The sequence below is a fragment of the Paroedura picta genome, chromosome 5 (assembly GCF_049243985.1).
Source record: "Paroedura picta isolate Pp20150507F chromosome 5, Ppicta_v3.0, whole genome shotgun sequence".
Taxonomy (NCBI): Eukaryota; Metazoa; Chordata; class Lepidosauria; order Squamata; family Gekkonidae; genus Paroedura; species Paroedura picta.
In genome coordinates, this window is record NC_135373.1 from 114,597,777 (window position 1) to 114,621,024 (window position 23,248).

Here is a 23,248-nt window from a genome sequence, read left to right on the forward strand (position 1 = left end):
TGATGGTCAGTTCACTATTTTTTCAACAAAAAGATTTGCCTTCAATGAAGTCTGCGTATTGGGAGTAGACAGAGTCTCACAGCTGCCTTAGGCCTGCCAGAAGAGTGCTGCCTTACAGGCCCTGTGGAACTGTGATAGCTCCATTAGGGCCCTAATCTCAGCTGGCAAATCTTTCCAATGGGCTGGAGCCAGGACTGAGAAAGCCTAGGCTTTGTCCAAAGCCAGGCAGATATCTTTGGGCTTGGGGCCAGGGATCACCAACAGATTAGCACCTGAAGAACAAAGTGCTCACTGGGGAGCATATTGGGAGAGGTGGTCCCTCAGATATGCAGGGCCCGAGCCTGATGTGATGATAACATATGACAAGGACTGTAAAATAAATAATTGTGGGCAAAAGTGGGTTATTGAATTAGTTGCAAGTGTCCTGTGTGGGTGGTATAGATAGACAAGGTGGCAAACCATCCCTCCCACCCCACCCCCAATTTTCCTGATGATACAATCTACCATGAATTCATGCACTGCGACTCTGTTGGGAGTTTGGCCTGTAAAAAAAAACGTTTTGGAGTTCAGTCAACACTTTATCACGGCATTTTCCAGTGAATGGAAGCAAAGCAGCAGCCGTAGCAACTGATGTGGTGTCTTTGGAGCGAGATCCATAGTTAATAATCTCAAGAGTCCCTTGGAAAGATCTATTTCTGTACTTTGCCAGCATGTGTCAAAAATAAATCTTGCTGTATTTTCTCAGAAAAGAAAGAATGCCGTAATATACTGATCCCAGGATGCGCATTTTATATTTGCAAGATCACTGTCCGAATCTGTCATCCTTTTATGTCCTCTAAATCTCCGGGCAATTGACAAGTGGAAGGACTCAGGGAGGGGGGCCCTGCTCCTGGTAAAAAGTGATAAAGCTCGACTGGCATCAGCAACCTAGAAGTGATCGACTGTCTCTGCAGGCAGTAATTTCCACATACTAGGAAACTGCAAAGGACCTTGCCATTTGGACAGGATCCTGCTGCCCCAACGGACCTTAGTGGAATGTGCTGTCCCAGGAACAGAGCTGAATTTGTGCGTAAGCTAAGCAAACTTCAGTTTACTGCAACCTCTAAATATAACTCCAGTTACTAAATTACTTTTAAAATTTTGAATGCATTGTTAGTTTGTTTGTTTGTTTGGTGGTAATGCTATAGGACCGGGGTGGCTGAACACTGGCACTGTAGATGTCCATGAACTACAATTCCCATGACCCCTGCCAGATTGCTTTTGGTAACAGGTGCTGGTAGGGTCTCATGGAAATTGTAGTCTGTGGACATCTGGAGAGCCACAGTTTGGCTACCCTGCTATAGAGTATTCTGAGGCTTTCTCACCCAATAGATCTGTAGGTTAGGTGCCAGCCTCACTACATAAGATTTTTGGTTTAAGCCTAAGGAGAATATGTCATTCATTATGAGGGCCAGTTCTGATCTTACTATAACTTGATCAGTATTTTCCTGGGATTACTGATTCCAGTTGGTTTGGTTTGCACTGCTGCATATATTTCTTGGTAGCCCAGATGTGGCACACGGACCATGTGTTTTGAAGCTGCTGCCATAGATTCTTATGCTGGGTCAGTTGAAATGTAACACAAAACCTTGGTTTATTTAAACTGGGTTGCTACACTAACTGAGGTTTGTTAGGTTACATCAAACCAAGACCCAAAGCTGATTTGGGTTACGTACAGATCTAGGATACTGGCTTCATCCTGGTTTGTTTTCTACTCACTCTCTGTGTCTAGCAAAAATGACTAAGAGTGGGAATCAACTTTTTTTCATTCAGCTGACTGTCTCTAGAAGGTTGCTTCGCTCCCAATCCAACCAAAGATAAAATCCCTGTAGTACCAAAATACATTAAAATTAGGTACTGGTGTTTCTGTAATGGGTAAACTCCCCTGTGCTTGCTGTAGTATTTATGGGTTTCCTAAAAGAACCCTTGAGGGGTAAAAGCCTGCTTCTTCAAAAGAGTTCTGTTTTAATAACAAGAGCTTTCTGTCTGTTATATCAAGGCAATCCTATAGAACTATGGGAACTGAGCCATTTGTCAGAACACGATCCTGTGTACATTCATTCACATTGGCGTATTTTGTTACAACTTTCAGGCTGTCATCCCCTTGGCTCCCAGGCCACATCCCTAGTGCCCTGTCCCCCATGCACATACATATGAACACACACTGTATTGCCTACACTCCTTTTTTGGTTGTTGTGCAGCAGTCATATTTTAGTCTGGAAAAAATATATAAGTTCTTTGTAAAATTCATTTGTAAAAAGTACTTTGGGGCCTCATTAAAGAGAGAGAGAGAGAGAGAGAAGCAAGCAATAGAAGATCCCATGGCCAGGAGCATGCAGGAGAAGGCTTTTCCAGCTGCTGAGGAAAGATATGATCATAAGGAATTCCTGGAGATCTGGGCTGGAGCTTGGGAAGGACAGAATCTGAGGAGGGGAAGGAGCTCAGCAGGAATACGCTCCCATCCAGCCCACCTTCTGAAGCTGTTGTGTTCTTCAGGAAGCTAAGCAGGGTTGGCCCTGGTCAGCACAGGGATGGGAGGCCACCAAGGAAGTCCAGGGTTGCTACTATCCAGAGGCAGGCAAGGGCAAGCCACCTAGGAACACGTCTCAGTAGGAAAACGCAGGTGCAGCAGGAAGAGTCAGACTGCTGCCCTCTTACTGCTCCCAAATTCCTCACTGATCTCTACTGCCCCCAAATTCCTCACCGTCTCCCATGGATCCTTCCACCACCCCGGGCGGGCATACCACCCACTTTGGCAACCTCTACTTGAAACCAACGAATGCTTGTACTTCACTACTTTTTTTTCAAGAACAAGAAGAAAAAGCAATAATTCCATGCAGAACTTGGCCCATGGCTATTGGGGGAGAGGGGAATAAAGGGAGCTGATGCAGAATAGCAGCTAATAGCTCAGTCCTTGGCAGCGTGCCCTAAGGTCCATGGAAATCAATGGGCTTGGATGGGGGTAACGCTTTCTAGGAGTAACAAATCAAGAAGTCCCTGGTCTAAATCTCATTTATGCCACAGACTTTTTAGATGGCCTTAAGCAAACCACTCTACACCTTCACTCTAAGCCTCCGTGGAGGTGGCTTATGTGAAGTCGTGTTGCATGAAGTCTTATTATCCTCCTATGAAGCCTGATTATCCTTTCATTAATGGCACTTCATTACCTACAATTTTTTAATAAAATCAAGCTTCTCTCCTAGCCATCTTCTTTGGTACACATTGCAGCATATTTGGTTCACATCCTTTATCATCAAAACTGTGAGACTAGTGAGCATTGGATTGAGTGAAACCTGAGTTGCTCTCATCCTGGTCCACCATAGAATACAAGTATTTGATGGCTGCTTCATATCTTTTATTTACATTATTTATCTATTACTAGGGGCCAAGCCCATTGCATTCAGGAATACAATGGGTGCTAGATTGGGGAAGGGGGTAGAAGAACTCTGTGGATGGCCTCTCCCTCCCCCCAGGACCTGGGCCTAGTCTGCACACACAGCATAATGCACTTTCAATGTGCTTTGGCAGCTGGATTTTCCTGTGCGGAACAGGAAAATCTACTTCGAAAGTGCATTGAAAGTGCATTGTCTATTGTGTGCAGACTAGGTCCTGGAAAGGCTGCAGGCTGGTGGTCCCCAGGAAGGGAACCCACCAGCAGGGGCAGCTCTCGTGCAGCAGGGATCTGCAGCCTCCGAGCCCCAGAGGGAAGTGGGAGGGGGTGGTCAGGGTGGGGGACAGAAGGTGATTGGCTGGCTGCTGGATAGACAGGCAAGCCGGGTGGAGGAGGAGGCCCTCAGGGGCGGGACAGCTGCCATGACTGGGTGTTAAGCGTTGAGTGACACTTAGGCCATGAGACACATTCCTCTTCCAAGGCCTTACCAGGAATAGCATTTCCCCAGGCCTTAAAGGGCTGCAAGAGCCAGGCACTGACACAATCCCTTCTTCCCACCCACTCACAATCTGCCTAAGTTCACAGAATGTGTTGATTTTTCACTAGCACTCAAGGCGGGCTACACAGAGTGAGTCAGCACAAACAGCAGGACAAGTTAGGACATTCCCTGAACCGTTCAGTGGGAATTCGGGCTGCAGTAGAACCAACCAGAAGCCTAGAAACGAAACTGAAGCCAAGCAGAAGCACTGATATGACAAATTAAACGATGCAAAAATTACCCCGTCGGATCCTCGTTTCAGCAAGCTGTCCGCTGTGACCACAGTCCGCAATGATTTATCCAAGTCAACCCTGTGAAACATTTGATTCGGTGTGACTCAGTTGCTTGCTCAGAAAAGCCCTCATGAATAATCCAGTGGTGCATCATTTGCGGAAAGGCAGGCAAGCGGGAGTCTTCATGACTGCCCTAAATGTAAAAAAAACGCAAGCCTCTTTTGGAAGGCATGTTCGCTGAGGCAAAAGAAATGTACATTGGGGAGACACAGTGGGCTTCTGTCCCCCGCCAAGCCGAAATGCCTTCCCAGAATTCCATTTCTTTCCTTACACAGCTCTGTGGCACAGTGGATCTTGAAGCCGTAGAGAAGTCCCTGTGGGCCCGGAGGGGTTTCGTTTGGATTTCCTTACTCGGGAGTAGCCTTTTGCTTGTACTTGAGCCTTGTTAAGGAGAGGCGTCACCAAAGACTGCCGACGTTTCCACAGAATAAATATTTCATGCCCGGCATCAATGTAAATAAGTACTATTGTCTATGAGATCTGTGAAGGCAGTTAACACATTCTGCTTGCTAAAACATTTATGGAGTCGATTTCAGCAGGCAGCAGGCAGCCGCGGATTTCTTGTTCTTTGCTTTCGTCCTTTTTAATTTTTTTTTTTTTTAAGCTGGAGTGCTTTTTAAATAAACGTTGAAAGCTGTTTAAGGCCCTGAATTATTAACACGACAAAAGACGCGACTGAGTGATTCAAATAATGCTTTTTGACAGCCCTGTTTCCTCAGTTCTTCTGTTCACTTGTGCCTCCTGGGCCATCTAAGACTTGCCACGTGTGTGATATTCTACGAGGTGTGTGGTTTATGGGATTTCGGCTTTGCTTCTTGGTTATCTCACCCCTATGAAGGATATGTCGTTTGCCCACACAATTAAGTAGGGGATTTTTGCATTTTTTTGCTGATTTTTTAAAACCTGATGCACCTTGTCATGTATAAGTACTGAAATCCTGGGTAACAAAGCACGACTAGACATGTTAAAAGACATAATAGCATGCTTGAATGGAAGGCTATTTATTGCTGTATTGCTTTAGCGCAGGGGTAGTCAAACTGCGGCCCTCCAAATGTCCATGGACTACAATTCCCTGGAGCCCCTGCCAGCATTCGCTGGCAGGGGCTCCTGGGAATTGTAGTCCATGGACATCTGGAGGGCTGCAGTTTGACTACCCCTGCTTTAGCGCGTGCTTTCTCAACCAGGGTTTCCTGAATGGGCGGGAGAAATAATTTTAATATATATTTAATATTAATTTTAACATATTTTTAAAAATTGTTAAACATTTATCAGGTGATATGACCATATATGATCATGTCAACCTGCTCCTCCCCGTGGTCAGTGGTGGGCCTGGAGAGGGTGAGAAGGGGAGGGGTCCCAGGTGGGCGTGTCCACAGCTCTGCTTCCCGACCACATTCTGCATTTTGGTGCCACTTCTGGAGTTTCTCGAAGCCTGAAGAATGTTTCAGGGATTTCTCAATGGTAAAAACGTTGAGAAAGGATGCTTTAGAGCCAAAAGAGTACTCATCACGAGAACTGTGCTGCCTTTTCCCCTCTCCTGCAACCCCCCCCCAAAAACAAACAAACAAAAAAACAGAAAAGCATATTTGCAAGCAGGTGAATTTTTAAGGTGCTACTTTTGCAGCTTGTAACCAGGGCCAGTTCTAGATGCTGAAGGGCCCCGGGCAGAGAGTTCTCAAGACAACCTACCCCTTGCCTACTACCAGGACCTATACAACCTAATAAGTTCTCCTCCTCACCCCTGGCCCACCTGCCTTCACCAGCCTGTCTCTGTCTTTCCCTTGGCTGCTTGGGAGTTCTCCCTCTGCCTATGTTCACCTCTGCCTGCAAGCCCTTTTCCCAGCAGCCCTGGGCAGGGGGTATAGCTTGGAGCAGAGGAGAGTCCTAGCCAATAAGTGAGGGGGGTACAACAGCAGTGGGCCCTGTCAGAAGACCTTGGCCCAGGCCATTGCCCCACCTCAGGGTATGTTGATCCTGCCTTGCTTGTAACATTTTAGAACTATTCTAAAGACCTGGGCCGGTCATTCATTCTACATACATTCATTTTTTTTATTCTATTCTTTCTTCAAGCAGTTCACAGCTCTGTACATTGCTCTCCCTTTCCTATTTTATTCTGAAAACAAATTTACGAGGTAGGTTAGGCCAATGTTGTGTGATTGGCCTAAGCTTCCTGGAAGAGAAGGGATCTAAACCCCACTTTCCCAGATCCTGGAGTGAGAAGGTAATCATTACACCAGGGGTGTACAACCTCCAGATGTCCGTGAATTACAATTACCATGAGCTCCCCTGCAGGGCCCCTGCAGTACACCCATTGGCACATCGTGGGTATGGCAGGTGTGGCATGTGCCCCGGGCGCCAATTAATGGGAGGCACCACTGAGCCATTTCTGTTAAAGTCAGACAAGCCATCCGTGGATAGTGAAAAAAAATAAATTTCTTCAGATGCACCATCTGCCTTTGATTTTCAAATTAGAAAGGGAAGAAACTGGGGGGGCGGGGATTGACTTTGAACATATCATAGACCAATTTGCATCAATGAAAGCAAGGACGGAGCAGTGATAATGTTTATCTAGTGCCATAATTTGTTAATTAAAAGATTAAGGAGCTTAACTTTAACATACTCCAAAGCCAGAAAGACTCTGGAATATAACTCATTGTCCTGACATCACCTGGAAATGCTTGTCATAGGTGCTATTTTCCATAGATACACCCCTGAGGACGTTGTACTATTGGTCATTTCTTTGTGCTACTGGCTCTTAGCAAAGCATCCCAATTTATGTATGATTTTGCAATCCTATTTCTCTTCTTCATTATCTTAGGGAAGTTTTGTTTTGCTTTCTAATTAACCTTCTTAGATGCTCCCATAAAGCTTATGGTGGCAGCAGTTGTTCCTGGCTGTCTTGCCTACAATTTCGTCTCTCTTTAATAGCGTTTGACTCATACAACCCCCAGTCTGTAAACTCAGGGGACTGAACTGGTGAGCTGCCATTGTCTGCCTTGAGCCCCCCGTGGTACATTTCAGTACTTTAATGGAACGTTGAATAATGAACATACATTTGTGCGTCTGAAAAGCAAAATGTCTTTCTGTGTTCTTTAATACCCACTCAAACGCTGAGGAAAGATATGATCATAAATACTAACTCATGAAATAAAGCCCTTGGGGTGATTGATGTCTGTGTTATGGCTGCATTTAAGATTGATGCATTCTCCAAAATACTTTGAAAACTAAGAACTTCCTGGATTTATTTCTATTATCTTATAGAACCACAAAATATCAGAGAGAGAGAGAATATCTTATATAGGACTTGTTTTAGAATGGTTTTATCGGCTATCAGGAATTCTGAACCAGAAGATTATGATCTGAGACTTAAGCTTGCTAGCATATTGAATTAGCTGGGGGATTGGATAGGCTCTGAGTCCACTTTAAGCACAGCAGGGAGGACTATGTAGCTCCCCAATTGGCTATACCTACCACAGATGTTAGAATTTTCATCTTCTGGTCTTGCCTGGTCAATAAAGCAGGCAATTCTGCTTATAGTAGTTCAAGCTACATCAGTCTTTCTCAACTTTGTTACCGTTGAGAAGCACCAGAAACATTCTTCAAGCTTCAAAAAACACCGGAAGTGACGTGATTGTGCAGAATATGGTTGAGAAGCATAGCTGCGTACATGGCCACCCGGGGCCCCTCCCAACCCCCCTCCAACCCCATCGTTGGCCATTTTGGGAGGAGTGGTTGGATCAACATGACTATATATAGTCATATCACCCAATAAGTGTTTAACCCATTTAAAAATATATATTACAAATTAGTTACCTCCCATCCATTTGGGAAACCCTTCCAGGACTGTCAAGAAACCTCAGGGTTTCATGAAACCCTGGTTGAGAAAGCCTGGGCCACATCAGTCTCGAGTTCTAGAACACCCAAGGTCAAATTTGAGTCTCACCTAAGGAGAACTGTATGTGAAGGTTTGAATACAGTAGCATCTTAGAAGTCAACAAGTTTTTCAGGTTGTATGTTTTTGAGGGGGGAAAGCTTCCTCCGTCTTCTGATTTCACAGTTAATATTTCACACTACAGCTGGGCAAATGACAGGAATCCGTTTGAAATGCCATATGGCATTTTATCAAGCAGTAATTTATTAAACCGACAGGAATTCTTTGGTTTTTATACTCATCATAATATGCCATAAGAGTGGGTAGGAGGTCCTAATCTGAAGGGCTTCCAGTCGAAACAGTGACATGATCCCCCTGTTCTCTCCAATGTTTCAACTGTTGTTTTTTTTAATCTTTTGTGCTTATTTTAAGCTTTTTAACTTGTGATAATGATGTCCCATGTGTGGGCTTTAATGGCCTTTGAGATAATATTTTTCTTAGTGAGTGTTTCAATTTGTTAGCTGCCTTGGTGACCCTGTGGGGGCAGAAAGACGAGGTGGAAATTTCGTAAATGAATTAAACAAATAAAGGTAGTGAAAGAGGGTGTGGGAGATGGAAGGGCTCGTGAAGAGAGCAAGTAGAGGCATTTGTGTGTACGTTGCAGTACAATGAAGTCTAGTTCCATTCCATTATCCAGTATTACAAGAGGGAGAGGTAAAGGACGGCCGCTGGAGGAAAATCTTACACGTAAGGAAAATCTTACTCAGGGAGCACCATCCATGAACAAATCTCCAACTAGGGTTCTCCAAAATGTATTGTAATATAATTTATGTAACTCCAGAGCTTACAGGGAAGGGTGATATGCCGGTACAAGGAAACTGAGATTGACATAACTTGTATCAGTTGTTGTAACTCTCATAATGTTTTTTTTTCAGTTTAAAAAACGAAATTATCCAAAATGTGGTTGTTGTAACTAAGTAAAAGTAATGTTTTTGGACAGAGGTTGAAATCATTGAGGACAGTCAGTTCTTGTCCAAAAGCTGCAGCAAAAACTTCTGCAGAGAAAGGGAGCTTGTGTTTCTTGGCTACTTCTGAGCCAATTAGGCGCCTCGGTTGATGCCCCTCATAGCATTCCCTTCCCTAATGACATAATAATGCAATGTTTACTGCAATAGTTCTTCCATCTGCGGCTGTTTCCAGCTTTTGTAAACATGAGTGCATTTACAGTAGCTTTGCACATTCTGTAAAGCAGATCTACCCCCACAGGAACACTTTAAAGGTAGCTTTCTGGAACCAGCAAAAGCAGTGTCTGCGTTGCATTCCAGAAGAGATTGTTTTTCCATTAACCAGCAATATGGTCTCTCTTGTAGCTTCCAAACAAAAAGAAATTGCTTCATAAAACTTATGAAGAGAGCCAGTTTGGTGTAGCGGTTAGGAGCGCGGACTTCTAACCTGGCATGCCAGGTTCGATTCTGCGCTCCCCCACATGCAGCCAGCTGGGTGACCTTGGGCTCGTCATGGCACTGATAAAACTGTTCTGACCAAGCAGAGATATCATGGCTCTCTCAGCCTCACCCACCCCACAGGGTGTCTGTTGTGGGGAGAGGAAGGGAAGGCGACTGTAAGCCGCTTTGAGCCTCCTTTGGGTAGAGAAAAGTGGCATATAAGAACCAACTCTTCTTCTTCTTCTTCTTCTTCTTCTTCTTCTTCTTCTTCTTCTTCTTCTTCTAAGAACCTACCACTGTAAGCAATGTCAGATCCTGCCCTTTACAATTGTGGGCAGAGGAGGAACCTGACAGAAGCGTACTGCTATGGGGATAGAAGCATACTTGTTGTTTATTTATTTATTTTATTTATTTATTTGTATTTATATACCGCTGCTCTCAAATGTCTTGCGGTGGTTTACAAAAATCCATGAATAGAATAACATCCCATAAAAACCCATTAAAACATAATTAAAACACAATATCAAGATGGTGGTTAATAAATATATAACCCACTCCCCTCCCGTTCAGGATGGGTCTGTCACTCTCTATTTGGGAGCAAGGAACTTAGTTGGTTTCACCTACATTTAGATCGGCAACTAAGCTGGATCCAGAAGCTTTTGTAAGGATCAGGGATGATCATTGGCACTGACTATTGGCATAAGGAGACAACTGTGCTTATTGTTGATGTCCGTGGTTGGTTGATAAGGCAAAGCCGGTGTTACCAGGAATCGCATATACACGTGTCCTGTGACATGTATATTCAGCAGTGGGAGAAAAGCTTTGCAAGAGGGTGGTAACATAGCGTTTAAGGATCGATTTGCCAATGTTTTATGAGGTAATTACACCCTTAAGAACTCAAGGCAGACAACGTTGATAAATTAAAAATAATAATAGTCTTTACTGAAAAGAAAATAATAAAAAAGCATAAATATATCTAACACACTTAGCAAGCAGTCATATAGAGAAGAATAGGGGGGGGGGAATAGGATCCAGGATAATTACCTTTCCTGTAGAGTAGATAACCAAGAAGAAGCAGGCTGCACAGGGACCGTTTAGGGTGTTTCAGATGGGTCCCATATTATTATTATTATTATTATTATTATTATTATTATTATTATTATTATTATTATTATTAGATTTATAGCCCGCCACTCCCTTGCGGCTCGTGGCGGGTAACAATATCGCAAATCCCCATTAAAACCCCATAAAAACAATAATAACATTGCCAATATTGCCGGCATGGCAAGAACGGCAGCTCAACTTCCCCCGCCTCCCTCCCACTACTAGCGGGTGGAGAGGAGGTCCTGATGATATTTTGCTTCGGGTCCGGAACCCGAGTCCCCCGGGGGGGCATAGATCTATTATCAGCCTCGGCCTCAACCATAAACCTGGCGGAAGAGCTCCGTCTTGCAGGCCCTGCGGAACGTTGAAAGATCCCGCAGGGCTCGCAGCTCTCCCGGGAGCTCATTCCACCAGGTCGGGGCCAGGACCGAAAAGGCCCTGGCCCTGGTCGAGGCCAGGCGTGCTTCCCTAGGGCCGGGAACGACCAACAGGTTTTCACCCGCAGAGCGCACGAGGGGGCTTCCTAAAGCCACTGTTTATATAGGGTTTTGGGGAGGGAGGCCAAGGTGCTGTAAGTCAGGAGTTGGAAATTTCCAATTACTCTGGTGTTGGGCAATGCTAGCCTGAGATGGCTGTTAATGACCTAAGACAAAAGGAAACATCTTAGAGATGGTGCTATCTATTGATGGGCTTAACCCCTGGCAGAGGAGACAAAGAAATTGGGCAAGAGCCCCTGGCCAAACCAGTTCTGGCCAACCCACGCTATCAGCAAAACTATGGGGTGGGGGTGGGGGTGGGGAATCAGTGCAGAGGCACCTGACATTCCAACCTGTAGCAGAGGACAAGCCGGGGCATGTCCTGGTTTCCAAGATGGACTCTGTCCTGGCGAGGTTCGGTCATTGTCTTGTCAGTGTGTTTCTGTGTCTGGCTTGGTCTCAAGCCTAGACTGTTGCAGTGCACCATGGGTTATGGAATACAGTGTGCCAGGGTATAAAGCAGGGGTCCTGTCATACTTAACACCAGTTGGGTGGGTCTGACTAGAATGTCGCTGGTTGGCATTAAAAGTGAAGTGGCAAGCACCTTGGGAGGGAAGGGCAACCAGGCTGGAGACAGAGCAATAGTCTGGGCAATGCCCGTCATATTGAGACCTAAAAAGGGCTGCCAGGTGCAGACTGGGGTTGGCAACTGAGGAGGAGGAGTGAGTAAACTCTTCATCCCACGGGTCTAGAAAGGGTTGTGTTGCATCTACCTTAAGAACAAATAAAGAATGCCATTGGGAGTCACTGTTGCATCCACTTCCTTTGCCTTTTGGTTCTTTTCTGTTCCTATCTGCTAAGGTGGAATGATGCCTCCTTCCCAAGCAGGCCATAGCAACACCAGGCAGGCCATAGCAACACCAGACAAATTGTATTTGGGGCTGTATCAAATGGAGTATCATATCCAGATCATGGGAGGTGATGGTACCGCTTTACTCTGCTCTGGTTCAGCCTCACTTGGAGTACTGTGTTCAGTTTTGGGCACCCCTGTTGAAGAGGGATGTAGACAAACTGGAGCGTGTACAGAGGAGGGCAACAAAGCTGGCGAGGGGTTTGGAGACCAAGACGTATGAGGAAAGGTTGGGGGAGCTTGGTTTGTTTAGCCTGGAGAGGAGACGGCTGAGAGGGGATCTGATAACCATCTTCAAGTATTTAAAAGGCTGCTATGTAAGAACCTCTTGTGGCGCAGAGTGGTAAGGCAGCAGACTTGCAGTCTGAAGCTATGCCCATGAGGCTGGGAGTTCGATCAGTTTCTCCGGTGGAACTGATTCCCGTAGTCTGGATATCAGTTGTAATTCTGGGGGCTCTCCAGGCCTCACCTGAAGGTTGGAACTAAAACTTGGAGGAACCCTGAATTGATTGGGAAAGCAGCACATGTTTTAAATAAGTAAATAAAATTAAATGACAGCTATTGCCATCCAAGGTTTTTATGTTTTAAACAGTGCTTTAAAATTTCAGTGTCTGTCGAAAAGATTTTAAGTAACTTATTTAATCAAGGGTTGCACCTGTAGTTTAGAATTATATATATGAGCCTCTGGTGGCTCAGAGTGGTAAGGCGGCAGACATGCAGTCTGAAAGCTCTGCCCATGAGGCTGGGAGTTTGATCCCAGCAGCTGGCTCAAGGTTGACTCAGCCTTCCATCCTTCCGAGGTCAGTAAAATGAGTACCCAGTTTGCTGGGGGGTAAACAGTAATGACTGGGGAAGGCACTGGCAAACCACCCCGTATTGAGTCTGCCATGAAAGCGTCACCTCAAGGGTCAGACATGACCCGGTGCTTGCACAGGGGATACCTTTACCTTTATGTAGAGGATGGGGCAGAGTTGTTCTCTCTTGCCCCGGAGGGACAGACCAGAACCAATGGGATGAAATTAATTCAAAAGAAATTCCATGTAAACATCCGAAAGAAGTTCCTGACAGTGAGAGTGGTTTCTCAGTGGAACAGGCTTCCTCAGGAGGTAGTGGGTTGGAGATTTTTAAAATCTTTGGAGATTTTTAAACAGAGGCTGGACAGCCATCTGACGGAGAGGCTGATTCTGTGAAGGTTCAAGGAGGTGGCAGGTTGCAGTGGATGAGCGATTGGGTTATGAGTGTCCTGCATAGTGCAGGGGGTTGGACTAGATGACCCTGGAGATCCCTTCCAACTCTGATTCTCTCTAGAACTAGACACATTGTGGGTCTGGTGGCCTGTTACACCGGAAGATTTTGTTACAAATTGGTTGACCTTGTAGACCAGATTCTAATTGTCAAGCCATGTGGGCACCATTATATTGAGCAGGAGTAACGTCTGTCAAATACCAAAGGCATATCAAAAGAATCATTTGCCATTCACACTTGTTATCCAGCAGGTAATTCAATTTCAACCTGTTATTGCCTTTCTCATTTCAGGCCTTCAGGTGGTTTTAAATTCCATTATCAAGGCCATGGTTCCTTTGCTGCACATTGCCCTGCTGGTGCTGTTTGTCATAATTATCTATGCCATCATTGGGCTCGAACTCTTCATGGGGAAGATGCACAAGACTTGCTACTTGTTAGGGGTAACAGGTAAGTGATTTGCTGTACAGGCACCATGCGTTCATTTCCCTTTTGCCGCCTGATGTCAGCGGATAGAAGGTTGAAAATTTATTTTGCGCTAACAATGCTTTCAAATGTGGTAGCCTATGTAATCGTCACCTAATCCATTTTGCTTGCTCAAGAAATGGTAGCCAAAATCTCTAGGAGTGGGAATTTCTACCTGTTAAGTAACCTCCATTGTACTGTCTTACTAAACCTAAATTCAGGTAGGCAGCTGGTTTGGTCTGAAGCAACAGAACAAAGCAATAGAACAAAATCTTCTTCCAGTGGTTTCTTTAAGAACAACATTTAATTCTGGGCATAACCTTTCTTGTGCATGCACACTTCGTCAGAGTTTTATGCCCAGAGTTATATGTTATTGGTTTTTAAGGTGCCACTGGATTCAAACTTTGTTCTGTTGACCAGTGTCATATTTTTGGCATATAAACCATGATTGGAAAGGAAGCCATTTGTCCAGCAACCCAGGGCAGACTGAGTGAAGGGCTGCATAACACGGTTTTCTCGTCTCCCTTCTGTCCACTTGTTGAGTTCTGTCTGTGACCTCCGAGTTTTATTAATTCTCTCTGCAACCAGATTGGACTGCTCTGTCCCTGCACAAAAGACCAAATCAAGGGTATGGCAAGCTTTATGTGCAGGATTGGATATTACTTGAGAAAGTCCCTTCATAGCTATAATAGCCCATGAAATCTTGAGCTGCTCCTGATAGGCCTATTATGCACTGAAACGGTGCACTGAAACGGTGGCATGGAGAACGCGGAGGAGAAGAAGCGAAGCACACCGCTTATGCACGGGACAGAACGCAACGGCGGCAAAACCCAGAGGATCCGATTATGCACGCGGCTACTCCGGAGCCGCTTCTGGTTGCGCCCTGGTCCTGGGAAGCTCCACTTTCTTCCGCATCTCACTAACGCAGATTTTTTGCCGGCATACGTTGACTCTGCGCCTGGTTGCTGCCTGCAGCGTGCATAATTGGTGATTTTAGCCACCATTCCACCCTAAATGCGGACCTTCCACTCCGTGCATAATGGGCCATAGTGAGCATTAGCAAGACCAACTTGATCAACTCAGACCTGCAGGATGTTAGTCAGTCTGTTTGAAGACTGTTAGGCACTCTTGTGAGATTCCAGCATCAAGTACAAAACCTTGATGTGTAGATAATATAGAACTGAGTGCCTGATAAGGAGAATAGAATCTGCACAGACACTCAACCCACCATGGAATCTGACTTACTGCTTCATCAAGAAACCTGCTGAGTATCGATGAAATATATTCATCTCCCCACTCATTGAGTCAAGTCTTGCTGATGCATGCAAAAGACCCATTCATACAGGTGGAAGTCCTGAACTATAGCAGTAGCATTCACCGGTGGTTTTCAAGCAGCGGCTGGACAGATCCTTTTCCTGGATGCTTTGGGCTGATCCTGCATTGAGCAGGGGGTTGGACTAGATGGCCTGCATGGAATTCCAGCTCTAGAATTCTGTGTCTCCCTTTCTTTTCCTAGCCAAGGGGACTTTAGATCAGAAAACTCATTTGGATCATAATTTTAATTAGCTGTTTCCCAGGCTGGTAAGGAAAAGTTCAACTATACTTCAGTAAGGCTGGTAAGGAAAAGTTCAACTATACTTCAGGACAAGATGGGTAGCCTGTCTGTACTTCAGGACAAGATGGGTGGCCTGTCTGTAGCGGTAAAAAAGAGCAAGAGTCCAGCAGCATCTTAAAGACTAACAAAATGTGTGGCAGGGTAGGAGCTTTCGTGAGTCACTGCTCACTTCTTCAGATTTGTGACTCACAAAAGCTCCTACCCTGCTGCAAATCTGAAGAAGTGACCAGTGACTCACAAAAGTTCATACCTTGCCACAAATTGTATTCCTTTTAAAGGTGCTACTGGACTCGTACGGCTACAGACAGACTAACATGGCTATCCAATCTTGTCCTGACCTAGAGTTGACCTTTTCCTTACCAGCCTGGGTGATAGCTAATGAAAGTTATGATCCAAGGAGTTTTCTGATCTAAAATTCCCTTGGTTGAGAAACGAAAAGGAGATGTTCATATAGCACTCTGTCTTGAGTCCCTTCTCCTCACCTGGCCTGTACAGTTCCTGCCTGCAGTCTCACAGCGAAGAATACTAACAGCGGGGAAGAATAAAGTCTTTTCTTTAGAAAGCCCCCAAAAGAAAACAGCAACCAATTAGTTTTATACAATTCCTCTCAAATCTAAAAAACCCTCCTACCCTGCAGCAGATGTTAAAAGAAGTCAGAAGAAGAAAAAAATACTACCTTTGAAAACAGTGAGCCTCAAAAACATGGCCCGAATCCAAAACGGTCCAGATTTTTTTTTCTGTGCAAATGCTTCCTCTCCAAGTTTTCAGGCAGAGGTCTTTCGCATCCCCTTCTGCCAAATCTTTTAAGTGGAGATTCCAGGCTTGAACCTGGGACTTTCTGCATGCCAAGCCGATGCTCTACCAATGAACCACAGCCCCTCCAAAAATTAATGTGACATCGACTCTCAAGGAAGTGCCTAGAATGATTTATGTCCAATTGTGTGTGTGTGTGATTGCATGCACATGCGCGCACCTAAATTACTTGCTGGTCTTACTGACTGCTGTTGTCTCCTTACCCCAGTAGCAATGGGGAGAACAAAGTTATGTTCTCTTGTGTTTAATGCTGTGCGTGTCTTTTATTCAGATTTCTTGACTAGTATTAGAATAGCTTGGATGAGAGGCAACTGGAGAAGGCTGTAATCCGTACCGGTTTCCTTCTGCAGCACAACAAATAGAGATTGTGCAAATTGAAAAGCCAAAGGAGAGGAGTCGAAAAGGAAATAATAAATTGCTCTGAGGATGCCAGTTTACAATTTCTTCACAGTAGCCTATTCTTTATTCATTTTATTTTACTGTTTTGTTCAAAGCCTGGGAAAGGATTGTTTCTTCATTCATGCCTTTATAGCTCTCATAATTTGTTTTTTTTTCTCTCTCCTCAAATTCTGATTCTTCGGAGTTTAAAGGAAAGCAGAAGCAGCGAAATGGAATGAATAAAGTAATACTGAAGGATGAGCAACTATAGATCAGTTGAACTTCACAGTTAGACTTTGGAAGCAGACAGAATGCTAAGAATGAGGCTTCCGTGTGCTCAGTGGCAAAAGGCCTGAAGTGGAAGAAATGGGATTCAGACAGGGTTTTTAATAAGAGCTTATCTCTGGGCATTATAGTTTTACCATTTCTACAGTTTTAGTATACCGTATTTGCCAGCGTATAAGACGACTGGGCGTATAAGACGGCCCCCCAACATTTCCACTCAAAATATAGAGTTTGTTACATTACATTACAGTACTATGGGCCACTATGGGCAGCTATGTCTATCCCAACTGAAGCCCACCCGGCGTATAAGACGACCCCCCCCCCCACTTGGAGGCATGTTTTTCAGGGGGGGAAAGTAGTCTTATACGCCAGCAAATACTGTATTTACTATGTTGTTAGTTTTGAGAAAGGCAAAAGATTGACTGAGATGGTATAGTATAGTGGTTAGAGTGGCAAACTAGACCCAGGTTCGTATTCCCACTCTGCCATGGAAGCTTGCTTGGTGATCTTGGACTGGTCACACCCACTCAGCCTAGCCTACCTCGCAGGAGTGTTGTGAGAATAAAATGGAGAGAAGAGAATAACATTGTGTTTCCATTGGAAAGAAATGCTGGGTAATAATGAAAGAACCATAGAGTTGGAAGGAGGGTCTTCTAGTCCAGCTCCCTGCTCAATGCAGGATCAGCCTGAAGCATCCAGGATAAGAGCGGGTCCTTCCCCATCTTTGTACAATCTGGACCCCCCCAGGAGGGGGGCTTACCATCGCACCCAGTTGACATCTGGTTGCCACAGCCAAGAACAGATGATTGAAGATTAAGGACCTAATGTGGGATTGTGTGATCGCCATCTGTGCTGTTTTTATCTGTTTTATACTGCGATTTATGGGTTTTATGTTTTATATATTGTGAGCCGCCATGAGCCAGCTTGTCTGGGAGTGGTGGGATATAGGTCAAATAAATAAATGATAAGTTTCTGTCCAACCACTGCTTGAAGACCACCAGTGAGGGGGAGCTCACCACCTCCTGAGGTAGCCTATTAACTGCATAAGTAAATAAGACTAATGCAGTTAGAGGGAGGACAAAAGGACAATACATGCATCTTGTAAATTAAATATTAACTTGCTCTCTTTAAAAAGAGAGGGGAGCTCAGAATGAAGTTTCCATATTTGCCCAAGGACCAATGCAAGTTGGTAAGGTTTCTACAGTGCTGATGGAAGTTTTGGGCTTTTAGACTTTTGGATTCTATCACTGTTGTAATATGAATAGACAAGATGGATGGGAGTAAAGAACAGGATCCTTTCTAGTGCTCCAGAAGGAATTGATTATTCATACGAGTATAAAACAGTCACCAAGAGCATTCTCTCCTTCCTCTCTATCTCATCCATAGCACCCTATTTTGACCAGCATAGTGTTATGCTGGTGGTGTGTTGCTTTGTTGAAGTGCCTAGATCATCTCATCACATTGACTTTGTCCATAGTTCACTAGTCTGAATAAGGGCCTTTAGTGCTGAGAACCAGAGCTGTCCTCTTCTGTTAGAACAATCCACCAAGTTTCTCTGTTGATGTTGGTCACAGGGTGGCGTGTTGCCTTTCCTCATTGGCAGAATTGAAGTGCCCAGATCATCTCATCTCATTGACTTTGTCCACCAAGAACAGTCCACCAGGTTTCTCTGTTGTACATTTTCATAGAGCCTCACCCAATGGAGGAGTTAGGTCCTAATCTTGCTATGTTGCCATCTTAAAGAACGGCAGATGCTATTCTAGTAGAAGCTTGTATAACAGAGTTTTCCATCGTGCCTGGCAGGAGAAAGAACTATCAAATAGGTCCACTGGGAGTGTCATTCTTTTATCCAGCCTTTGGCACTGTAATATTTGCTTTACGTGACCCAAGTGGCAGCAGAGTCCGAGTCAATGCTGACTATTAATGGATATGACCCTGTTCTGTTTGCATGGCAGAGGAATCTAAAAGAGGAAGTTGACACTTGGTCATGTTCTCTTCCTCCTTGTTTTTGAAAATGTCGTAAATTGTAGTAACTAGCCATGAAACCTTAACTCTTTCCGTTTGGGGATATTCATGGAAGGCTCCACTTTTCATCTCACATTGATTTCTTCTATAGATTTGACATAACAACTTAAGATCGGCTTTTAAAGTTCTTTATTTGAACTTTCCTGTGTCCCTGTACCCAACTAGGAGCCTTATCCTTTGCACCAGGATACCACCGAACAAATGGGGGATTAAAATTAATCCGGCGTTCACTGAAATGCTGGTCATTGACTTGAATTAAATGGAGCCTCTGAGCTGCAAACTCTCTCATCAAACCGGGGAACTAGTCGACTGCCTAATCCAGCAGTACAAACTGGGTCAGGGAGATTTAAGATCAATTAAAAGTGTGATTCATGGGAGTACCCAAGCGTGAAAGCTTGACCACATTGGAAAGCCCAAGGAAGTTTTGTCATTGACTTTAATTCAGCAAGAATGTCATACAATGCGTTCCTTATTTATTGGTTCAGAAAGGACTAATACTTTGTGTGCTCAAAAGAGCACATAAACTATGTTTACCTGTAAGAGGAGATGAATCTTTTTTCTCGGCACTGCCAATAGCTTGTGTTTTTTTCTCCTGTGAATCTTTACCGATCCAGGATCATCAACCTTGCCTTTGTCTTTGAAGTTTTCTGTTCACAGAAAATGTGCTTATAGCATGGCGCTTAATATCGACCCTCTTGGACCACAGTTGCTGTACCATTCAAACCCACAGTCTTGGCCCTATTGTCCATTAGTAGGGTTGCCAGCTCTGGGTTGGGAAATACTTGGAGACTTTAGGGGTGGAGCCAGGAGTGGATGGGATTTGGAGTGGGGGGGACACATCTCCATGGAGTGTAATTCTATGGGGTCCACCCTCCAAAGCAGCCATTTTCTCCATGGGAACTGATCTGTCAGATGAGCTGTCGAACCAGGGGATACCCAGGTGGAACCCCAAGTATGATGTCTCTGGAAGTCATCCCAAGTATGATGTCTCTGGAAGTCACTTTGGTTTATAGCTCTCAGCTTTATCAAATATATACCAAGATTTTATTCCAGGTCTACTGTGTCCCAATCGCAAAATTGCTCTATTCATAATTTGATTGTTTACTTAGTTGACCTTTCTCCCTACGGGGGGCTGAAAGCAGCTTACGTCATTCTCGCCCAGGACTGGTCACAACATGGTATAAAAACAATTCAGTCCCATAATAAAATCAGTATATAAGTCAATGAAACGTGTTGATAAGTTACAGTAACCCTCCCAATTGAGTTAAAACTTAGGAGGGGGTTTGAAGACATTAATTCATAGAGTCCCCCATAAGTTGAAAGCACCTTGATAGCACTTCACACACACACACACACACACGTGTGTGTGTGTGTCAGTAAGAGAGTATGTAGGATATACTTAGGATGAATTTCCTTTGTCTAGGCAAGGACATTTTTATTTGGATAGATCTTCCAGAAAAAAAAAATTATTATAAATTTAAATACACTAATGTGTTTTTAGAGTTTGAAAGTTATTTTTAATATAGACACTAATAATACATTTTAATATTTATCCCACCCTTCCATCTCGTTCAATAGCATACAGAGTTAAAAATTGAAACCTATACAAAATTACTAATGCCCCCAGCTAAAATTCCCAATTATTGGCAAGGAGCTGAACTCTCCTCCTCCAGCAATGAGCCTAGCTTTTATCAGCAGATGTTATTTAAATTGTATACCAACCTGCATATATAAATATTTATATACCAACCGTTTTTCACACTGTTTTATACAAGGTGGCCCAAAACATCTATGCTAAACTAGGATGAGCTCCCAATTTGGTTCGGAGTTCAGTTTGTGATTCAGCAAAAAACCATGAACCAAACCCCTTTTGTGTCCATGAGTTTTATGCGCAGGTTTCATAGTCTACACCCCAATTCTTGCACTGTGGGATATTTCTACAAGTAGTGTAGTAAATGTCATTATATTCAGGAACAGAAGACAATATCTTCCTAATTTACTTTTAGCTAGTATCATTAGGCCTGAATAGGATCAGATATCAAGTGATAAGACCTAACTGTTAAAGCTGATGGCAGTACTAAGAGATCCCCTGGGAACAATGTATGTACAGTTTTTCCATTAGGAAATGTAAATAAGGTAGCCAAATAGCTGAATAATTAAAAATAGTGACTTCCAAGAGGGTGTCACTGCATGCAAATATTTCATTGTATCTACTCAGTTGTACAGGTGTTAATAATGTTATTCTCCTCTCTCTCTCCTTACCCCCTTGTTGTTAAAGACACACCAGCAGAAGAAGATCCTTCTCCTTGTGCGCCTCACTTAGCACATGGGCGGCAATGTCAGAATGGCACCGAGTGCAGAGCAGGATGGGAGGGACCCAAGCATGGCATTACCAACTTCGACAACTTTGCTTTTGCCATGTTAACTGTGTTTCAGTGCATCACCATGGAGGGTTGGACAGATGTCCTGTACTGGGTATGTACGTCAAATCAAATTGTGACAGTGAGGACAGAATTCTTTTCACTCACGCTCAAAATACGGGGCTGCTACCGCCATGTTTTTAGGTTGCTTGTTGTTTGTGGCATACAAATGGGGTGATTGCTAAATGAATAGCTCTTTAATGCACAGCAGAGCGGCCTTTTTAATGTAACATATTAACCTTTGTGTACTAACCTTCTTTTCACATTAGAGGTATTTACATTCAAGATTTACAATATGTTTATTGATCAGTTTGTCACCGAATGGCCTTCCTTGCATGTGAAGTATCCCACGCAAATCCAGATGTATGAAACAGCACAATTGCTTACTAACAGCTTAAAAGTCTTGCTACTGGCAGAGCACTAATCTCCAGACATCTATATACCGCCCTGAGCCTCAGGGCAGGGTGGTATATATAAATATAATAAATAAATAAATATAGACACTTGAGCACTGTTCACTCAGGGGTTAAGGATGTGAAAGCTCTTACTCATCTTCCATCTCTGCTGAAATTTGGTGCACAAATAATCCAAAAGACTCTGATTGCTACAAAGTCCAAATCTGCAAAGTTTTACTTCTGTCCTTCAAAACTCAGGATGAGTCTGCCTTGTAACATGCTTGGCAGTCCACAGAGGAGAAAGAACGTTAAGGTGTGCCATTCTCTTTACCATCAGATTGGGGATGGCAAACCAGGAGTGCATCTATGATGGCTGAATTCAAAATGTATTTGGTATTGGTGTAGGAGTTTGGGATAGGCACGAACTGGGAAAATGATACTTGGGCACTGTTCACTCAGTGTTTCAGGATATGAAAACCCTCACTCAGCTTCCAACCTGGGGAGGGAGTGCCCATGTTTTGTGGCTTTGAGGAGCAGGAAAGCTGCTCGTTTTGGTTCATGTTTCGTGGTGTGTCCAATTAACGAGCCACAAACCTTCATAAACTTTTAGCCGCCAAATGAACGAATTCAGTCCATGAGATTCAAGACTCAGTAGAGTCTCTAGGCATGCTAGGTATGCATGTGGTGGCCTTGTTGAACTTTACATGCAGTGGAAGAGGAATGGGAGGGAAGAGCTGTATCTGATGCACTCCCCCCATTAGAGTCTTCCGTTTCCCCCTCTCAGAATTTCTTCTTGGAGCCCCACTGGCTGGAGGAAGTGTATTGCAAGCAAAGGGATTCAGATATTCAAGCAGGAGAGGACTGTATCCAATACCATGGAATCTACACTCCAAAACAGCCACTTTCTATGGGGAAACTGATCTCTGTAGTATAGAGATGAGCTATAATTCCAGGGGATCGCCAGGTTCCACCTGGAGGTTGGCATCCCTAGCTGAGAGCTACTCTACGTGGATCCAGTGCAAGGACTGTGGACAGCTATACAAGAATTTTTTTTCTTCCTAGTTTCCCCTTGTCCTGGCAGCCATTTTCAACCCTGGGGAAATATATTCTCTGTGGCTTGGCATGAGTTATAATTTAGGATGTAATTTTAGAAATTAGTATGACAATAACATCCAGAAATGCTGGCCTCCCCGTTGAATGGTCCGCCCAGACAGATAAATAGACTGTCCAAAAACTTCCTACTGCCCCTCCCCCCCAGCTTAATTGTCTATTAATATAAGGTCCTATGAGAACGTGTTGGCTGTGATTTGTTGGCCTCAGATTTTAAATGTTATAAAATAATAAAGAAAAAATGCAATCTAATTATTACACGTAAAATTAACATTTAGTCTTGTTGTCATCTTGTTGTACGGAATCGTGTTGTTATCTGCGGTGAGCGGCTAGGGAAGAACAAAGTACGAGTGGGAAATTAAATCAAATTAAACCACATATCCAACAGAATTCCCAGTTTTAAATAATCCCTGTTCATGATATAATAATAACA

At 44.0% G+C, this 23,248-nt stretch overlaps 1 protein-coding gene across 33 annotated transcripts in view; it reads left to right on the forward strand.

Moving 5' to 3' along the window:
- The window catches only part of CACNA1C (calcium voltage-gated channel subunit alpha1 C), a 611,497-nt gene that overhangs the window by 403,754 nt on the left and 184,495 nt on the right, over positions 1-23,248 (forward strand). For all 33 annotated transcript variants that reach the window (XM_077340079.1, XM_077340052.1, XM_077340055.1 and 30 more), the window contains exons 6-7: positions 13,604-13,759; positions 21,169-21,365. In XM_077340079.1, coding sequence (XP_077196194.1) covers positions 13,604-13,759; positions 21,169-21,365 — 353 coding nt within the window. The remainder of the gene's footprint in view (positions 1-13,603; positions 13,760-21,168; positions 21,366-23,248) is intronic.